The sequence below is a fragment of the Pseudorasbora parva genome, chromosome 14 (assembly GCF_024679245.1).
Source record: "Pseudorasbora parva isolate DD20220531a chromosome 14, ASM2467924v1, whole genome shotgun sequence".
In the NCBI taxonomy this organism is placed as follows: Eukaryota; Metazoa; Chordata; class Actinopteri; order Cypriniformes; family Gobionidae; genus Pseudorasbora; species Pseudorasbora parva.
The window spans coordinates 19,277,550-19,296,178 of record NC_090185.1 but is presented as its reverse complement, the minus strand read 5'-3'; the positions used below and the strand labels follow the sequence as shown (position 1 = coordinate 19,296,178).

The window sequence follows — 18,629 nt, the reverse complement described above, 5'->3', positions numbered from 1 at the left end:
GGTCCAAAATTAACTCTCGCCAAAGACCAAATCTGAGTAATCGTGAACTTGACCAACAAGCTAACAACTGAAGACCCCCCCACCCCAACAACATGACATTTAAATTACCCGATTGGTTGTCTTCGCAGGTGTTTCAGCGATCGAGGTGGTGGTCCAACATGGTTTAGCCACTCCAGAGGGCCTTGCTGTTGATTGGATAGCGGGAAATCTCTACTGGATCGACAGTAACCTGGACCAGATTGAGGTGTCCAAGCTGAACGGCGAATTACGGACCACCCTGATTGCAGGGGGAATGGAACACCCTCGGGCGATCGCCGTGGACCCCGGCCAGGGGTGCGTTCCTCAATCCGGTCTCAACTTTGAGAGGAAGCAAACGGCACCAGTTTTCCAATTACTTCATAGCTTTAATGAAGAGCTTGAGTGATTGATAGCTCTGTACGGTGGTTTGCGAGTTGTAATAAACCAGTCTAATCACCCATAAAGGAGCTTTTTAAATGATTTCCAGAAGGGATATTACCATGAAATTGGGCCATTACACATTCTTACCTGTTTTGTAATTGCACTAATGCTGATGCTTTTAATGAGGATGTCGTTTGCAAGTATTCCTCGTTTGAAAGTCGTTTAAACACTTGAGTTTTGTTGTCAACAGTGCCCTGTTCTGGACCGATTGGGATGCCACATTTCCTCGCATCGAAGGCGCTTCCATGAGCGGGAAATGGCGGCACGTGGTTTTCAAGGACATGGATACCGGCGCCTGGCCCAATGGGCTCACCTTGGATCACATGGAGAGCAGGATAGTGTGGACGGACGCCCGGTAAGAAAGGATGCGCACACTCTTCTGTTGGGTTTTGTCAATAACCGTAAAGAGAATGTTTTGGCAGCACAGGGTGGATTTGGAAGGGAATTGGGAACAAGCTCGGATTCAGTCGTTAGTAACAAAATCAAGCAGCTTTTTGTTGAATGATTGATGTGTTTTTGTTCAAAATCGAGATCTACCTCAGCTGGCGACAGAAAAACAGGCTGACTGAGATATGCTATTACTACAGATTATAATTTTGCCCATCAAGTATCTTTTTGTGGTATTTTACAAAGCAAAGGCATAGCAATTTTGCCGTCTTGACACATTCATAAGCTCTCATCTTGCATTTCTCTCAGCGCTCGTTCAGCTCATCGTGTGCCCGGTGGCTCCGAATGCACCGCAAATTAATATTCAGATAATGAGATTCTTGGACTTAATGAAGAATCTGATCAATTCTCTGCTTTCGATTGCCTCATTTTTGTCTCTGCTATATTCAGATCACACATCCCTCTTTTTCTCACAGTCTGTCACAGTCTGTTTCTTTCTTTTTCTCTCAGCCGTCTCTTTCGACAAGGCATCAGTGCACTCTAAACTCCTTCTTACAGATTATTTTGACACTTTTCATCTGTATACTCCTGGTAAACTTTCCTTGTAGTAAAAATATACTATGTTTTGTTGTTTTATTTAATAAAAGGTGTACTTTTTTCCCCCTTCTTTTTGGCAAACTAGGACACAGTTTAGGTCAACTATAGTTTGTGGAATAGTTCCAAAGTTAATCAAATTATTTATATTATGATGCTATTCAGTTTGATTTGATTTGAATCGACTTAGTTCAGTTCATTGATTTGACATAATATAGAGTTAAAAAGATTTCAGTTTAGGTTGATTTGAATTGGTTTAATTGAGTTGGCATTATGTAGTGTTAATCAAGATTTTGTTTGATTCAGTTTTAGATTTGGTTCAGAATTAAGCTTAGTTTGAGTTCATTTCAGGTTTATTTGATTCTGTTCAGTTAATAAAAATGAGTTGAGTAATAAAAAAGGGTTTAGTTGAGGTTGATATGATTCTATTTGACTAGATTAAGAATTAAACAAGATTTAGAATTAGGTTTTTTTTTATTCAGTTTAGGTTGAATTCATTTTATTTGACTTAAATCAACCTTCAGTTCACTTAATTGAACTGATTATTTTGAGCTGTATTTGATTCAGTTAGTTTCAGGTTAATTTGACTACACTCAATTCAGTTAATTGAATTGCCGCGATTCAGAGTTAAACTAGATTTATGAAGTTTGATTTGATTCAGTTCAAGCTGATTTGATTTGATTTGTCTTGACATGACTCTAGTCAAATCTTTCCAAATTTAATTGAAGTATCGTTTAACTATGTACTTGACTCGATTTAATTTATTGAATTAATGCAGTCCCAAAGATTGAATAGCTTTGATTTTATTCAGTTTGATAGTGTAGAATTGTGTATTTAATGTGCAGTGTGTAATATTTATCAGGATCTGTGTTTTTATTAACTAAGAATGAGACATTTTTATCTACATACACCGCGACTAGTACTACATACTATCTACATGCACTAACCATAGACAGTAAAAGAAATGGACAGAGCTATCCCATTGACTTCAACGGCCGAAAATAAGGTCAATCAGAGGCACTCACTTCCTGATGGCTGAGCGAACTGCGCAGGCTCAGACTGAGCTTGACGACGTAGATGTGACGTGAGCAACCTGTCTGACAGCTGTAGGTCTTCTAGTAGTTGTGGAAAGTGAAATCTGAATCACGTTGTTTAAATATTTTCTCCCGTTGCTTTTGGCTCACTATCGGCTTCTCCCCATTCTTCTCCCTTGACTTTATCGGACTTTATGTTTCCCCGTCCCCCCGACTGTCTCATAGACAGTAAAAGATTGTTTCTGAGCGTCTCCTCCTGTCTATACGGTAATTTCTCAACTGTGCGACAGAGTTGCGTTGGTTATGACGCAATCGTTAGCCTATTTTTACAAAAACAGCTTCTACGGGGCGATAGTGTAAGATACAAGGTAATGTAGCCTTTTATGCATTGTCGTGTTTCTTTAGAAATAAACAATGGACAAATGGAGTCAAAGTGACTCAAAAATGAATGAGAGTCAATGGGATGCTAACAGCAGGTGATGGCTTGGTTAGCAATGGCCGCGCCTATGGGTGGAACGCTTTCCGAGTGCTAGATTACCCCCTTGGCACTAACCACATACTTACAGTGAAGTCACCATTTTGCGTCGCCATGTTCCTACAGTAGCCCTAAACGGACAAACTACTCCACAGAGTACAATTTACACAGTGCACCTTTAAGAAACTAAATAGGGACAGTTTTGATTTCATGTTGACTTCAAAATATGATGATTGCAATGATTATTTGTCTCTCCTCAGATCTGACGCGATATACTCTGCTTTATATGATGGCACGGGGGTGATTGAAATCCTTCGAGGACACGAGTTCCTCTCTCACCCCTTCGCCGTGTCTCTTTTTGGAGGGAACGTCTATTGGACCGACTGGAGGACCAACACATTAACCAAAGCCAACAAATGGACCGGAGCCAATGTGACCGTGATCCAAAAAACCAGTGCCCAACCCTTCGACCTGGAGATATACCATCCCAGCAGGCAGCCACAAAGTAAGAAACCATCTCGCTGTCTTTCAAAACTGTCTCGAGGGACTTTGAACAGATGATGATTTGAAGGCTCCATAGAACATAATGAGGGAAGTCTCTAGATTGAGCGAAGTTGTCATGTTGGATTAACAGCGTTCAAAGACCCAGTTTTGGCACATTCCCATTTCTCAATAGAAGATTTCAGGGACTAATTGGCTGCAAAGCTGTCTCGTCAAGAACTCCCTTGATTCCCATCAAGAATTCCCATCAATTCTGAAATATGAAACAGGCAGTCAAACACTACAAGTCACATTTCTGTTCTGACTTTCCTATTAAAGGCACAATATGTAAGATTTTTGGATATAAATATCCAAAAACCACTAAATCAATGTTATATATTTTGTTGACTTGTGTACTCACATTATGCCAAATTTTTCCAAGAATGTTTAAATCCAGCGAAATAAGTAATTTGAATCATGTAAGTGACCTAATAATGACATCATACCCACGTTACTCTCAATTTACTGTGAGTAAAGTTGATTTTACCATGCCTAATAACGATCTAGTTTCTCATAGTAGTGGCCGAGAGAACCCACAGAGTAGCATTACTGGTGCTGGTCATATAATTAGAATATCATCAAAAAGTCATATCATTGAAGCACTGACTCTAGCTGCAGTCCACTTTCTGTGAATCTCCCCCACATTTTTGAATGGGTTTTGTTTCACAATCCTCTCCAGGGTGCGGTTATCCTTATTGCTTGAACACTTTTTTTCTACCACATCTTTTCCTTCCCTTCGCCTCTCTAATAATGTGCTTGGACACAGAGCTCTGTGAACAGCCAGCCTCTTTTGCAATGACCTTTTGTGTCTTGCCCTCCTTGTGCAAGGTGTCAATGGTCGTCTTTTGGGCAACTGTCCAGTCAGCAGTCTTCCCCATGATTGTGTAGACAGAACTAGACTTAGAGACCATTTAAAGGCCTTTGCAGGTGTTTTGAATTATTTAGCTGATTAGAGTGTGGCACCAGGTGTCTTCATTATTGAACCTTTTCAAAATATTCACATTTTCTGAGAAACTGAATTTGGGATTATAATCAACAACATTAAAATAAATAAACATTTGAAATATACCCATCTGTGTGTAATGAATGAATATAATATACAAGTTTCACTTTTTGAATGGAATTAGTGAAATAAATCAACTTTTTGATGATATTCTAATTATATGACCAGTATCTGCATAACTTTCAATACACTTAAATGTATCTAATAAAATGTATTTATTTATTTATTGATTTATTGATTTATTTATTTATTTATTTATTCATTCATTCATTCATTCATTCATTCATTCATTCATTCATTCATTCATTCATTCATTCATTCATTCATTTATTTATTTAGGTCTCTTATTTATTTAAGGTGCTGCAAAAATCATCAAACACTTTTTTTCAATAGTAAGGATATTTTAAAAAAACAAACAAATAATCTTTACATTTTATGATACTGAGTGCTTATCCAAGCAAAAACTCAACACCATAATGCTAAAACAGTCACTAATGTGTTCGGAGTGTTTTTCGAGGGTTGCTAGGGTGTTTTTATTGGTTTCTAGTGCGTACTGGGTGGTTGCATACTGGCCCACCCCCAATGACCTCTGGGTAATTTCTTGTTGCACGCATCAGTTCAGTCAACACTGAAGATGCCATGAAATCTGTCCCTCCTTCTGTAACCCATTTTAATAAGCCTAATAGAATTTGTTCACCGTTTGGGCAATGAAGCACAAAAGAAGTGCCAAAAAACGCCCCATAAATAAAACACAATCGAATCAGCCCATGATGGCTGTCCAGCATTCTTTCCCTTGGGTGTGCATCTGCCAGATGTGGAAGAATCAGCCTTCTGTCAACACATCGAGCCTGGCATCATCCACCAAAGCAAAATTACACCCTTAATGGCGCTAAGAGGCTCTTTGTTAACTCATGACTCCAGATAAACACTCATAATGGGCTGGCGGAAATGTTCACACGGTGTTCCAGATTGTGATTGGCAGCTATAAACCTACAGTTTGGATGGAGGGATATGCCGCGCAGATGTGTTATGTTTTTTGTTTTGTTTTTTTTTTGTAAGATGGCGGGTCTGTTTTTTCATGTTCTGATTGAACTTTGAGGTAGTGAAAAAACCATGCAGTCCTTGAAAACGATGATGAAAGTGAATCTTCTCGAGTGAATCATTTTTAGAATAATATATTTAAACTTGCCTCTTGCTTTGAACCAGGTTGTTTTGAAATGTACTTCATAAGCTAGTTTAGAAATGTGTGTTTTTAAGTCAAAAGTAAGCTTATTAGATTGAAACATGTATAATTGTCTTTCTCACTTTCCTTGTTTCTTGTTGTTTGTCCCATTGCTTAACACCTGATTTATGTTGTTTTGTGATCTTGTTTATAGTGCTGGATTTTTTATTTGTTTTTGCTTTTATTTTTGCTGTTCTTGTTGCTTTTTTTTGTTTTGTTATGTTGTTGTTGTTATAAGGCTCGTCTCATCTTTATTTATTGTGTTAGCGTTTGACCTTTGAAGCACGGAAATGTGCTAAATAAATAAAATGCATTATTATTATTTTCCCAAACATTATGCATCTAGAACCCAGGCAAAAATTATTAAAAATATTAAATTTTCTTTTTATCCTTATCATTTTATCATTAAAATTGGACAGGTCCTTCTCAAAAAAATAGCATATTGTGATAAAAGTTCATTATTTTCCATAATGTAATGATAAAAATTAAACTTTCATATATTTTAGATTCATTGCACACCAGCTGAAATATTTCAGGTCTTTTATTGTTTTAATACAGATGATTTTGGCATACAGCTCATGAAAACCCAAAATTCCTATCTCAAAAAATTTGCATATTTCATCCGACCAATAAAAGAAAAGTGTTTTTAATACAAAAAAAGTCAACCTTCAAATAATTATGTTCAGTTATGCACTCAATACTTGGTTCGGAATCCTTTTGCAGAAATGACTGCTTCAGTGCGGCGTGGCATGGAGGCAATCAGCCTGTGGCACTGCTGAGGTGTTATGGAGGCCCAGGATGCTTCGATAGCGGCCTTAAGCTCATCCAGAGTGTTGGGTCTTGCGTCTCTCAACTTTCTCTTCACAATATCCCACAGATTCTCTATGAGGTTCAGGTCAGGAGAGTTGGCAGGCCAATTGAGCACAGTAATACCATGGTCAGTAAACCATTTACCGGTGCTTTTGGCACTGTGAGCAGGTGCCAGGTCGTGCTGAAAAACGAAATCTTTATCTCCAAAAAGCTTTTCAGCAGATGGAAGCATGAAGTGCTCCAAAATCTCCTGATAGCTAGCTGCATTGACCCTGCCCTTGATAAAACACAGTGGACCAACACCAGCAGCTGACATGACACCCCAGACCATCACTGACTGTGGGGACTTGACACTGGACTTCAGGCATTTTGGCACTTCCTTCTCCCTAGTCTTCCTCCAGACTCTGGCACCTTGATTTCCGAATGACATGCAAAATTTGCTTTCATCCGAAAAAAGTACTTTGGACCACTGAGCAACAGTCCAGTGCTGCTTCTCTCTAGCCCAAAAGTGTCTTGATCTGGGGAATGCGGCACCTGTAGCCCATTTCCTGCACACGCCTGTGCACGGTGGCTCTGGATATTTCTACTCCAGACTCAGTCCACTGCTTCCGCAGGTCCCCCAAGGTCTGGAATCGGTCCTTCTCCACAATCTTCCTCAGGGTCCGGTCACCTCTTCTTGTTGTGCAGCGTTTTTGCCACACTTTTTCCTTCCCACAGACTTCCCACTGAGGTGCCTTGATACAGCACTCTGGGAACAGCCTAATCGTTCAGAAATTTCTTTCTGTGTCTTACCCTCTCGCTTGAGGGTGTCAATGATGGCCTTCTGGACAGGGTCGGGTCGGCAGTCTTACCCATGATTGCCGTTTTGAGTAATGAACCAGGCTGGGAGTTTTTAAAAGCCTCAGGAATCTTTTGCAGGTGTTTAGAGTTAATTAGTTGATTCAGATGATTAGGTTAATAGCTCGTTTAGAGAACCTTTTCATGATATGCTAATTTTTTGAGACAGGAATTTGGGGTTTTCATGAGCTGTATGCCAAAATCATCAGTATTAAAACAATAAAAGACCTGAAATATTTCAGTTGGTGTGCAATGAATCTAAAATATATGAAAGTAAAATTTTTATCATTACATTATGGAAAATAATGAACTTTATCACAATATGCAAATTTTTTGAGAATGACCTGTATTTGTTTAAAATTATGCTGTGTTTTTTAAAAGTAATTACGTAAGTACTACAGAATTATATCATTCATAAATGTTATAAAATTGATGAGCTTTAGACTAAACAATTTCTAATAAATGTAAATAAACTTTTCTGCTTGTTCCTGCTCTTGGCTGTTTGTCCTGTGGCTTAACCCTGGCCTACCATGATAGTAGTTGAACAGAATCAGGGTTACAGGATTAGTTTCGAGTTGACAAGACCAATCCAATCTGGCTTTGTTGGTACCATGACGCTGATCATCAACTTTCTCTGTCAAGTCAGGCTTTGAGACATCAGTAGTGAACTGCCAAATCACATTCTGGGAAATAGTAAAACTAGTGAAAATAGTGATTCATTTCTATTCTGTCTTCTGGAGAATATTACGAAATTGAAAAATATTAAGAATTCGCTGTCTGTGAAAGAGGACAAATAAAATAAAAAATCTTGCTATATCAGTCCAAGTAAATGTTGTGAAGCTATAGGTATAGAAAGCACTGGCCATTTAAGCTCACAAGTAGTCATTTGTTAGCCTTATCTATTGATTCCAAAACTTATTTATATTTATATGTATTAATGAATTAATTTAAAGTGCTTAGTAATAATTAATAAACTACAATTGTACTTTACATAAATAATATCTAAATCATACAAAATTCTTTTTTCTTTTCTTTTCTTTTTTTATTAGACTGTTTCACAGCCTTATGGTAAAGGCCCCTGATTTATTTTGTTTTATGATCCTGCAGTGTTGGATTTTAATTTTAAATTTTAAATGTTCTTTTGCTTTTATTTTTTGTTCATGTTGCTTTTGTTTAGTTTGTTTTGTTTTGTTTTGTTGTCTTATCTTTATTCATTTTGTTAAAGGGCTTGGCATTTGAAGCACTGAAAGGTGCAATATAAATACAGTTGTTATTTTACAATTGTTATTATTTTATTTTATTTCATCTGTTTTGTATGTGGTGTATTGTGCTAATATATAATTAATTTGTTGTGTTCTTGTTGCTTTTGTTTCACCATTTTTTTTTAGTTATTTCTTATCTTTTTTTGTTTTGTTAAAATGTCTTTGACAATTGAATCACTTTGAACTGCCTTTTATGTCTGAAAGGTGCTATATAAACAAAATGTATTATTATTATTATTATTATTATTATTATTATTATTATTATTATTATTATTATGAAAGCTCACAAATGTTGTGATTTTATTTTTTAAATAACATTCTTACATTTTTTCCAACTAATTATTGAAGTTAATAGTTAGTGCAACACAATAATGAATTGATACATTTAATTTATAGATTTGTAGATTTTAGAATTTTCCTTCCGTTTTTTTTTTGTGCCCGCTCTGTTTTTGTCCTGTGGCTCAGCACCTGCTTTTATTCTGTTTTGAGATTTTGTTTATAGCTCAGGATGTCTGTTCTGTGTCGGTTTTCATTACCCGTCTGCATCTGAAAAGGCTGGCCCGCATCTCTATCGGTTTTCATGTGTCAGAATAGCTTAGCGAGAGTGGCATAGAGATTACTGTATTCATTAGGCCTGAAATGACTGCTTTTTATGGACTTATTTATGCGTTTTTTTTAGTTACGTGTGTGTTTTAGGGTCCCATTTAGAGTTGTGGTGTAACAACCTTGCTCTGAGCAAGAACAAACCCCGGGATTGTTGGGTAGGGAATAAGGGGCCTAATTACTCAGCACAGCATCCACATATCCCACTTGATAAGCAGAGAGCTTTTGGTTTTCAGTTCTATGTGCATAAATGCAAGCCGCATTGCATAATAACTAGTTGAAGAAATCCTAAAAGACTCACAGATCAATCATTAGCCAGGAGAATGAAAAATAAATGTAATGTATGCACAATGTATACTCTGATGTTATTTTATTAATGTTTTTTTTAAAATCTCTTTTCAGCTTCTAATCCATGTGATGGTAACAAGGGAAGGGGCCCATGTTCTCACCTCTGTCTTATAAATTATAATGGCTCTGCGTCTTGCTCCTGTCCACATCTCATGAAACTGTCGGCCAACAACCGAACCTGCCAAGGTGAGCTCAAGCTGTCTTCTTGGCTGTAGATCTCCCTTGTAGTACGTGTATAAGGGAAACTGGTCTATTTAGCGCAATAGGGAATTTTGATAGAGTCAATTATTTTACGGCCGAGCAAATTACTCTTCCAGCGAGCTATCAGCTATGCAGCGGTCATAAATATCCACACAATACTGAAGCACTATTTAACAGTCAGGTAACATAGATCAGCAGTTTAAGACGATATATATTTGTAAGCACATAACACAAGGGCACTCATCTTTACAAATGAAACTTTATTGATTACTTTAACACATAAAACTAACATCTAACACACACACACACACATTCACACAAGTTGCAGAAATAAGGAAAGTGAGGAAAGGATGAGCTTTAAGACAGTGAAATGATGAAATCTCAAGTTTCTAGCAACACTCAAAAAAATGACTTGTTGGATTTACTTTAAAAATATGTGGTAAAGGGTTGCACGCAACTATATTGAGCAAATTTTTGCAAATAACAATTTAGTTATATGAACAAAATAATTCAAGTAAAGCTGGCACAATTTCTTTGAGTAAATACAAACCATTTGAATTTGTTACATAATTTTAATTAAATTCTAAATTAACTCATTGGACAAACTAAAAATATTTAATTGAGAGCAGGAATTCCATCCAATGAATTTGTATGTAAGTGCCCACAGCCTAAACACACACACTCTTTTGTATAATGGTAACCACAAAATTACAAAAACTCCTCAATGTCCAACATAACTGAACATTAAACACTAACATACACTAATAACATCTTTATCTTTACTGAAAAACACATAAATAACACTTTAATCCATACATTTTCTCTCCTAGCGCAGTCCCTTGCAAAGCATTCTGGGAACTACAGATCCACTGCCCAGTTAGTTATGTCAGCACAAATATTTCATGTAGTTTTAACGGAAATTATTAAGTAAACTTTAGTTTGAAATATATTAGGCTGATTGAACACAAACATATCTAATTTAAATTAAGTAAAGTAAACATAATTTAAATGTGTCTTATCATTTTTTGATTGAAAAAATTATTGTATAACACATGACCTAAATGAACCATCAATCATTAATTTAACCCTCCCATCGTTTCTTAGGCGGGTTATTAAATTTCATATCAATGCACCATTGCAGTTGAACTCTGGAGATTACTTACGTTTATGTCTCGCATCTTCTTTGAATGGGGATTCCCTCCTTTTTGTTCCTGGCTGCAGAGGGGTTACCAACACTGTAAAAAATAAAATTAAAAAAAAAGTTGAGAAAAGTTTAAAGTTGGGGTAAGTGCTATCTGGAAACCGTTGTTGATATTTCAAATCACCAAAACAAACACGCCCCTACCCCCAAAAGGGTCTCGGCCCTATTTTGATAGCGCCGCCCCACACATACGTAACCCAGGCAACGACTATGACAGAATCTGAGTGTAATTTATCCAGGTCGAATATTCAATGAAAAAGTCATCCCTTCCATCACAAAAACACAAACTAGTTCTCATGAACAACTCGATAGTACACAAGCTAGTCCAGCTAACGGCACAATTATGACAGGATTAGGATTATATAGATCATAAAAAGAGGAAACAAACATATATTAGGAGTATAATATCTTACTTGGAGGATTGTGACTTGTATTGTGTGAGCTGACTCTTGAAACATACAGTGAGGAGATTGTTAGATGCTCCATACGGTGTGGAAATGAACGGTTCTTTATTATCGCTGAAGGGAGCCACAGTACGATCGCAAATGGACAAACAAGTGAACATGACACATGAGCATATTCAAGCAAAAAGCAGCATATATTAGTTCTCGGCTAATGTCCGTCATGTGTGACTCGTCACTCGTGTGTTTTGAATAATGACGTTGAGCCTCTCTTCTCACCATCAATAGTAGACACGCCCCTTACCTGCTGATTGGCTACAAGTTTGTTATTCCACTCGGCCCGAGTCCTTTTTCTAAAACGGTTTTGAAATAACACTTACCCCACCTTTAAGGCAACCAGCTGCAGAACATTTTTCTCAACTTAGGGTCAATAGTTGTACAAACTTTGAGTTATCGCAACTTTTTTCATGTTAAATAGTTGAATAAACCTTAAAAGCTGAATCTGTCATACAAATCATACATTTTTTACAGTCAGGTTACCAATCCAGGTTGATTCGCTGACGGCCTTGTCATGTCTTTGATCAACCTCTTGAGAAGCCGATCACGTGGCGTGTTGGCGGATGGATGGAAAGTATTGTGGATGTTGTTTGGAGTTGAAGCACGCTTTTCCGTAGAATCGTTCATTGAAACTTTGCAGCAAAACTTAAAGCTACACTATGTAACTTTTCTGTCCGCTAGAGGTCGCTTATTCAAAACAAAGGCGTAGTTTGATGACTCCAAGTTTAAGCGCAGAATCTTGGGACATGTGGTCTTCACCTCAAAGCCGGTGGAAAAGAATCGGGATAGGACTCGGGAAGAAATCATGTTCATTGATGTGATAATTAAAGCTGCTGTCCGTAACTTTTTTGTGTTCAAGATTTACAAAAATTATATAATGAGAATGTACAACATGATCTGCCATAGACATAAACAGAGAGAAGAAGCTCCGGCTTTAATGTTCTTCCGCAAGACGCTTGCAGTTCTGTTTATTAACCACTAGGGTGCAAAAAGTTACGGACTGCAGCTTTAACGTAGCAGAGTAGAAGTATGAAACAGAGCAGGACTGAGTGTTGAGGGAGCTGAGCAAGGCCGCTGGAGCGATTAAAGCGTAACACACGGTTCGAGAGCAGCGGGACTTTTATTATGACGGGCCACAGTCGCCGACTACATTTCTGCTTTTTTAGTCATGAGTATGAGGTAACGCAGCTCTGTTTATCATATCAGATACATTTAAGTGCGTTTAAAATGATGTTATGACATTACTCTGTGCGTTCGCTCAGCGGCTGCTGTGACACTTGTTCACACTGATAATAGTAAAGCGTTTCTGACAAATAAAACGGGTAACGCAGATATGACGCAATAGACAAGCGACTCACTTAGTTGTCCCGTTTCCTTAGTTAAAATATACATTTTTTTTAATACAAATCCTACATAGTGCACAAAACTCACGTGGTCTTACATGTCTTTTTACATGGCAATGTCTAATATGCAGAATGTTTAATGTACAATGTGAGATTTTTTGATTTTTTTTTTTTTAATCAAACTTTTTCACATGAATACATTGCTAGGTGGGCATTTTAGGCAAGAAGAATTCACACACACTGATTCTTTAAGGCACAATAAGGCACAGGTTGCACATTTACAATAAAGGTTTCTTCATAAAAATGTGTGATCCAATTGAATGGAAGCAGAATGTCTGATATTGGAATAATTATAGCGTGTATCAGGAGACTTACGTGACCTACCTAAACTCATTACAGACTGAAATGGAGATCTCTCTTTAACGGCTGCCCCAGAGATCTCTCTGGAGGTCAAGAAAGGAGAATTTACAGTATGAGTCCTTTGAGCTTTATGTCTTTGTAAGGACACTCAATTCCCCTTATTATATTTGTCCCGTTAACTGATTTAGGTCATATTTTTTACTCATGGCGATACTAGAGACGGAGAAACTGAATTAAATTGAGAATGAATTTGAACTGAATGATATATTTATGTCCCTCAACAGTTGTGAAGAAATTTCTGTTATACGCTCGGAGAACGGAGATTCGAGGAGTGGACATAGACAACCCGTACCTCAACGTCATCATGGCCCTCACTGTACCCCATATTGATGACGTCACGGCGATGGATTACGATGCCATAGACGAGAGGATTTACTGGGCTGATGTGAAGACCCGAACTATCAAACGGGCGTTCATTAATGGAACCAAACTGGAAACAATCATGTCTGGAGGTACATTGCTGCACATTTTGCCAGTTACATCATCACACAGTTCAAATTGCTTTTCATTTTCCTAAATATATATATATATATATATATATATATATATATATATATATATATATATATATATATATATATATATATATATATATATATATATATATATATATATATATATATATAATTTATTTATTTAACATATAATATTTAATACATATTTGCATGTACATACTACATTTATACTTAAATAACTTATACACATACATATTTTATTTATAAATATAACATATTTTTCTTAAACATATACATGTATGTGTGTATTTATTTATATATACATAATTATCATACACAGAACACAAACGTTTTTTTTTTGTGGATGTTATTGATCACGATTAATCTATTGCCCAGCACATACATATATATATTTAAGAAATATTTGCATATATTTCTTAAATAAATACATGTATGTGTATGTATTAAATATACATTAAAAAATTATATGCGGTACACACACATATATTATGTAAACAATCTTTTATTTTAGATGTGATTAATCGATGTGACAGCACTGATTATTATATTATATTATATTATATTATATTATATTATATTATATTATATTATATTATATTATATTATATTATATTATATTATATATTGCCTTGTTTTATTAGGTTAAAACATGAAAGGAGTAGATTATTATATGCAGATTATTAATTTATTATATTTTATTATATTATATTTTATATGTTATTATTTCCCATCTCGTCTTTACATTTGTTCATTACATCTGTGTGTGTATGTATATATAATATAGTTTTTATTTTTTTTAATATTTAATTTTTTACATTGTTCTTCTTTAACTTTAACCTTTTCAATTATATACATGTATATTTTGCTGTTATACTGTTTAACTTGATGAAAAATGCACATTATTTATTGATAATATCTGTATTTACAGACCTATCCAACGTCCGTGGCCTGGCTATTGATTGGCTGTCCAGAAACATGTACTGGATGAGCTCAGACAACGACGAGACCCACATTAACGTCGCCCGTCTTGACGGATCCCTTAAAACCACCGTCGTTCACGGCATGGACAAGCCCAAGTGTCTCGTCGTGCATCCGTCTAAAGGGTAACGTAGCAAAAACCATGCCTAACAATTAACCGAATCAGTAATGAAAAAGGTATGGGCCTGCGTGTCGCTGAATAGCGCTATCCTATTTTTATTAATAAGTAATTGCACGCTTCCGTCGAAATGTCACCTTTCGTTACCTTCAGTGCTGCATGTAAGACACATCAGTTAGAAAGCTAATTACTGAACAGGTCTCTGTTTATATTCAGTGTGCACAATTAACTAAAGTTATTAGAGTCATTTTCTGGGAGTTGATTAAGACTGACAAATTGTTATATAGCCATGAAAACTCTTTAACGATGCCAAACTGCTTGTCAGCCAATCAGAAATGCAAATGTATCTTACCCTTGTTGGACTAGTCAGTGACAGCTCTTTAATTAGCATACATTATGATTCCAGACATGCAACCTAATTAAAAATGGAGCCAATTCCTCACACAATTGTTTGCATGGGATTTAATATAGTGCAGTTCTGTAATCCAGTGATGGATTTTAAGCACGGTACAGTGAGCATGTTGTTTTATTTTGTTCCTCGATATCTCTCGTGATCTGCGCCCCTCGGGTCACATTATTTTCCGCCAGCTGTCTGCTGGTTTTAGCTTCCGACCCTGTCGACATTTCTGAAAGTCATCTGTCAGGCAGGTTCATGCGCGCTATCAAGATGTATGAAGGAGTTAGCGGCGGCTTTATTTGATTGTTTTGTGCTCTGTGGTGGTGATTGTGAAGATTGTGCTCTTTTCTACCTCCCCGACCTTCACACGGGTCACATTCCTTAAAACGAAAAGAGGCCCATCCTTCATCTTGAAGACTCATCCATCTCTCTGAATGTATTTTGTTTTGTTGTGGTCTACAGGAAGATGTTCTGGATGGACGGTGGCACGATAAATATGGCCAACATGGATGGCAGTAACCTCAAGATTTTGCACCAGAACCAGAAAGAGCCTGTTGGTAAATTCAAGTTCCAAAGCCTAATGTAGTGAGCTGCCTACTTAGATAGTGTTTTTAAGGCATTGTAGATGCACTGCCAGATTGGCAAACTAATTATGGCTCCTGCTGCTGCAGCTGAGCAAGTATGGACTTACTACTGCTGATAGATACACATGAGCATGTTAGATATGCTGCTGCTGCTGCATAAATAGACACAAACAAAAGTTCCTACCCATGAAGCAGAACTATTGTGGTATATGGTAAAAAAAAGGGGGCTATGCTTTTCCTGTTCCTCTAGCATTATTTTAGATCATAGCACTAGCTGCACTTTGCTTTGTTTTTTTCCCTTGTTTTGCCTTGCTTTATGTTTTTAATTTGAAAACAACATAGAGCAAGGCTTTAACAACACTAGCCTTAACTACTATGTACTAACATTGTTACATGATACAATGCCCTTATTGTGTACATTCATGTTTTTACATTGCACTTACATGTAAAAAAAATGCCTGCATGTAATTACGTCTGTAATTAATTTCTGTAGTTACATTTGTAATTGTTGGCACTTCCCTTACATCTACTCTACCCTTAAACTGACCCACACCACCACACCTGTCCCTAACTCTACCTGTATCCACCTCAATATCAGCGAAAGTGTTTTGCAATACAATTTGAACACAGTAAGTACATTGTACTTATTTTTTGATGTAAGTACATTGTACTTAAGGCCACCTAATATAAAGTGGGACCCTAGCTTGTTTTGTTTTTTTGTTTTGCAAACACCATCGAGTATCTGTTTTGTTTCGTTTTGCTGTTTTAATTTATTTTTTTATTTGCAAACACAATTAACTAGCAACATTAGCTTGTTGTGTTTTGCAGACACCTTCGATTATCTGTTTTGTTTCGTTTTTGCTGTTTTGTTTTTTTATTTAAAAAAAATAACTAGCAAAACTAGCTTGTTTTGGTTTTGTTTTGTTTTGCAAAGACCATAGATGTTTTAGTTTTTTTCTCTGTTTTGTTTTTTATTTGCAAATACAATAAACTAGCAACACTCGCTTGTTTTTTGTAATTTGCAAACAAAACTAGGCATTAGCAACACTAGCTGATTTTGTTTTGTTTTGTTTTGCTTAGTTATTTTTATTTTATTTTTTGCTTAGTTTTGTTTGTTTCTTTGCTCTGCTTTTTTCTGATTGGCTCTTCTTTGTTGTATTTTGTACTTACAAAACTTTTGTTGTATTTACAAACCCCATATAGTAGCTGTTTTTGTTTTTGTTTTGTTTTGTTTTGCTTTGCTTTGTTTTTCTTTGATTTGTCTTTCATTTGCAAGCATCGTAGTCACTGTTTCACAACTAAGGCATTAGCAACTGTTTTTTTGTTTTGTCTTTGCTTAGTTTTTTTTTTTTTTTTGCTTAGTTTTGTTTGTTTTTTTGGCTCTGCTTTGTTTCTTAATTACTCTGCTTTATTATGTTTTGTCTTTCATCTACAGACCTCATAGAATAGCTGTTTTGTTTTGTTTTGTTTTGTTTTGTTTTGCTTTGCTTTGCTTTGCTTTGCTTTGCTTTGCTTTGCTTTGCTTTGCTTTGCTTTGCTTTGCTTTGTTTTGTTTTTTGTTGTTTTGCTTTGATTTGTCTTTCATTTGCAACCGTCATAGTCACTGTTCACCAACTAAGGCATTAGCAACACTAGCTGTTTTTTGTTTTGTTTTGCTTAGTGTTTTTTGTTTTGTTTTGTGCTTTGCTTTGTTTTGTTTTGCTCTGCTTTGTTTCTGGATTACTCTGCTTTGTTGTATCTTGTCTTTCATCTACAAACCTCATAGAATAGCTGTTTTGTTTTGCTTTGCTTTGTAGTATTTTGTCTTTCATTTACAAACACAATAAACTAATTACTTTTTTTCCTTTCTTTGATTTGATTTTAGGTTTTATCTGTGCTGTTTTCATTTGCAAAAATATTTAATAAACCTATTGTTTCTGTTTCAAACAATCTATTTAACATTAGCAAAATTACATGGCAATGTGTACATGCACAGACTGTAAGTGCATGTGAGAATAAGAGCACCATTAACTCATCCTTTCTCTAGGCCATGTCTTTTTAAATTATTATATCTATAGTAATTTGGTCTGAGAAGTAGCCCAAGGTAGTATTGTTAGAGCTCTCTGAGATGTTCCCTGTTTTCCCCTCAACTCATAATTAAAACAAAAATATCCTTCACTCGCAGTACATGTGATTATGGCCTGAGCCAAATCTTAAGTAGCAGCGGTTATCATTATGATGTGAAGGAAGGATTATTGAGAATGAAGGAAATAAAAATGGGAAAACAACCTTTTTGTACACTGTTTATATGGTGCCACAAATAAACATGCTTTGCCATAGGGGACATTTTAAATAAAATGAGATTTAAAATAACCAGACACATTTAGCAGGCAACGATGTGTGTTGATATTTATGAGATTGTTGATTTTCTCTCTTTTTTTATTTGATCATAAATACAGTAAAACAGTAATGTTTGGAATATTATTACAAATTAAAATAACAGTTTTCTTTTTTAATATATTTTAAAATGCATTTAAAAATATATTTTGTTGTTTTGCTTTGTTTTGTTCTGTTCTGTTTTGTTTGTCTTTTGTTTAGTTTTTTTTGTTTTGTTTTGGCTTTACTCTGTTTTGTTTGTTTTGTTTTGGCTTTGCTCTTTTTTTGGCTTTACTCGGTTTTGTTTGTTTTGTTTTGGCTTTACTCTATTTTTTTGGGCTTTACTCGGTTTTGTTTGTTTTGTTTTGGCTTTACTCTGTTTTGTTTTGGCTTTACTCGGTTTTGTTTGGGCTTTGCTCTGTTTTGTTTTGTTTTGTTTTGTTTTGTTTTGTTTTGTTTTGTTTTGTTTTGTTTTGTTTTGTTTTGTTTTGTTTTGTTTTGTTTTGTTTTGTTTTGTTTTGTTT

At 35.8% G+C, this 18,629-nt stretch overlaps 1 protein-coding gene across 1 annotated transcript in view; it reads left to right on the top strand.

Moving 5' to 3' along the window:
• lrp1ba (low density lipoprotein receptor-related protein 1Ba) overlaps positions 1 to 18,629 on the top strand; it is a 334,663-nt gene that overhangs the window by 160,300 nt on the left and 155,734 nt on the right. Inside the window, exons 24-30 of the mRNA XM_067415030.1 lie at positions 129 to 333; positions 650 to 814; positions 3,210 to 3,454; positions 9,629 to 9,760; positions 13,422 to 13,649; positions 14,602 to 14,776; positions 15,629 to 15,723. Of these exons, the coding sequence (XP_067271131.1) occupies positions 129 to 333; positions 650 to 814; positions 3,210 to 3,454; positions 9,629 to 9,760; positions 13,422 to 13,649; positions 14,602 to 14,776; positions 15,629 to 15,723 (1,245 nt within the window). The remainder of the gene's footprint in view (positions 1 to 128; positions 334 to 649; positions 815 to 3,209; positions 3,455 to 9,628; positions 9,761 to 13,421; positions 13,650 to 14,601; positions 14,777 to 15,628; positions 15,724 to 18,629) is intronic.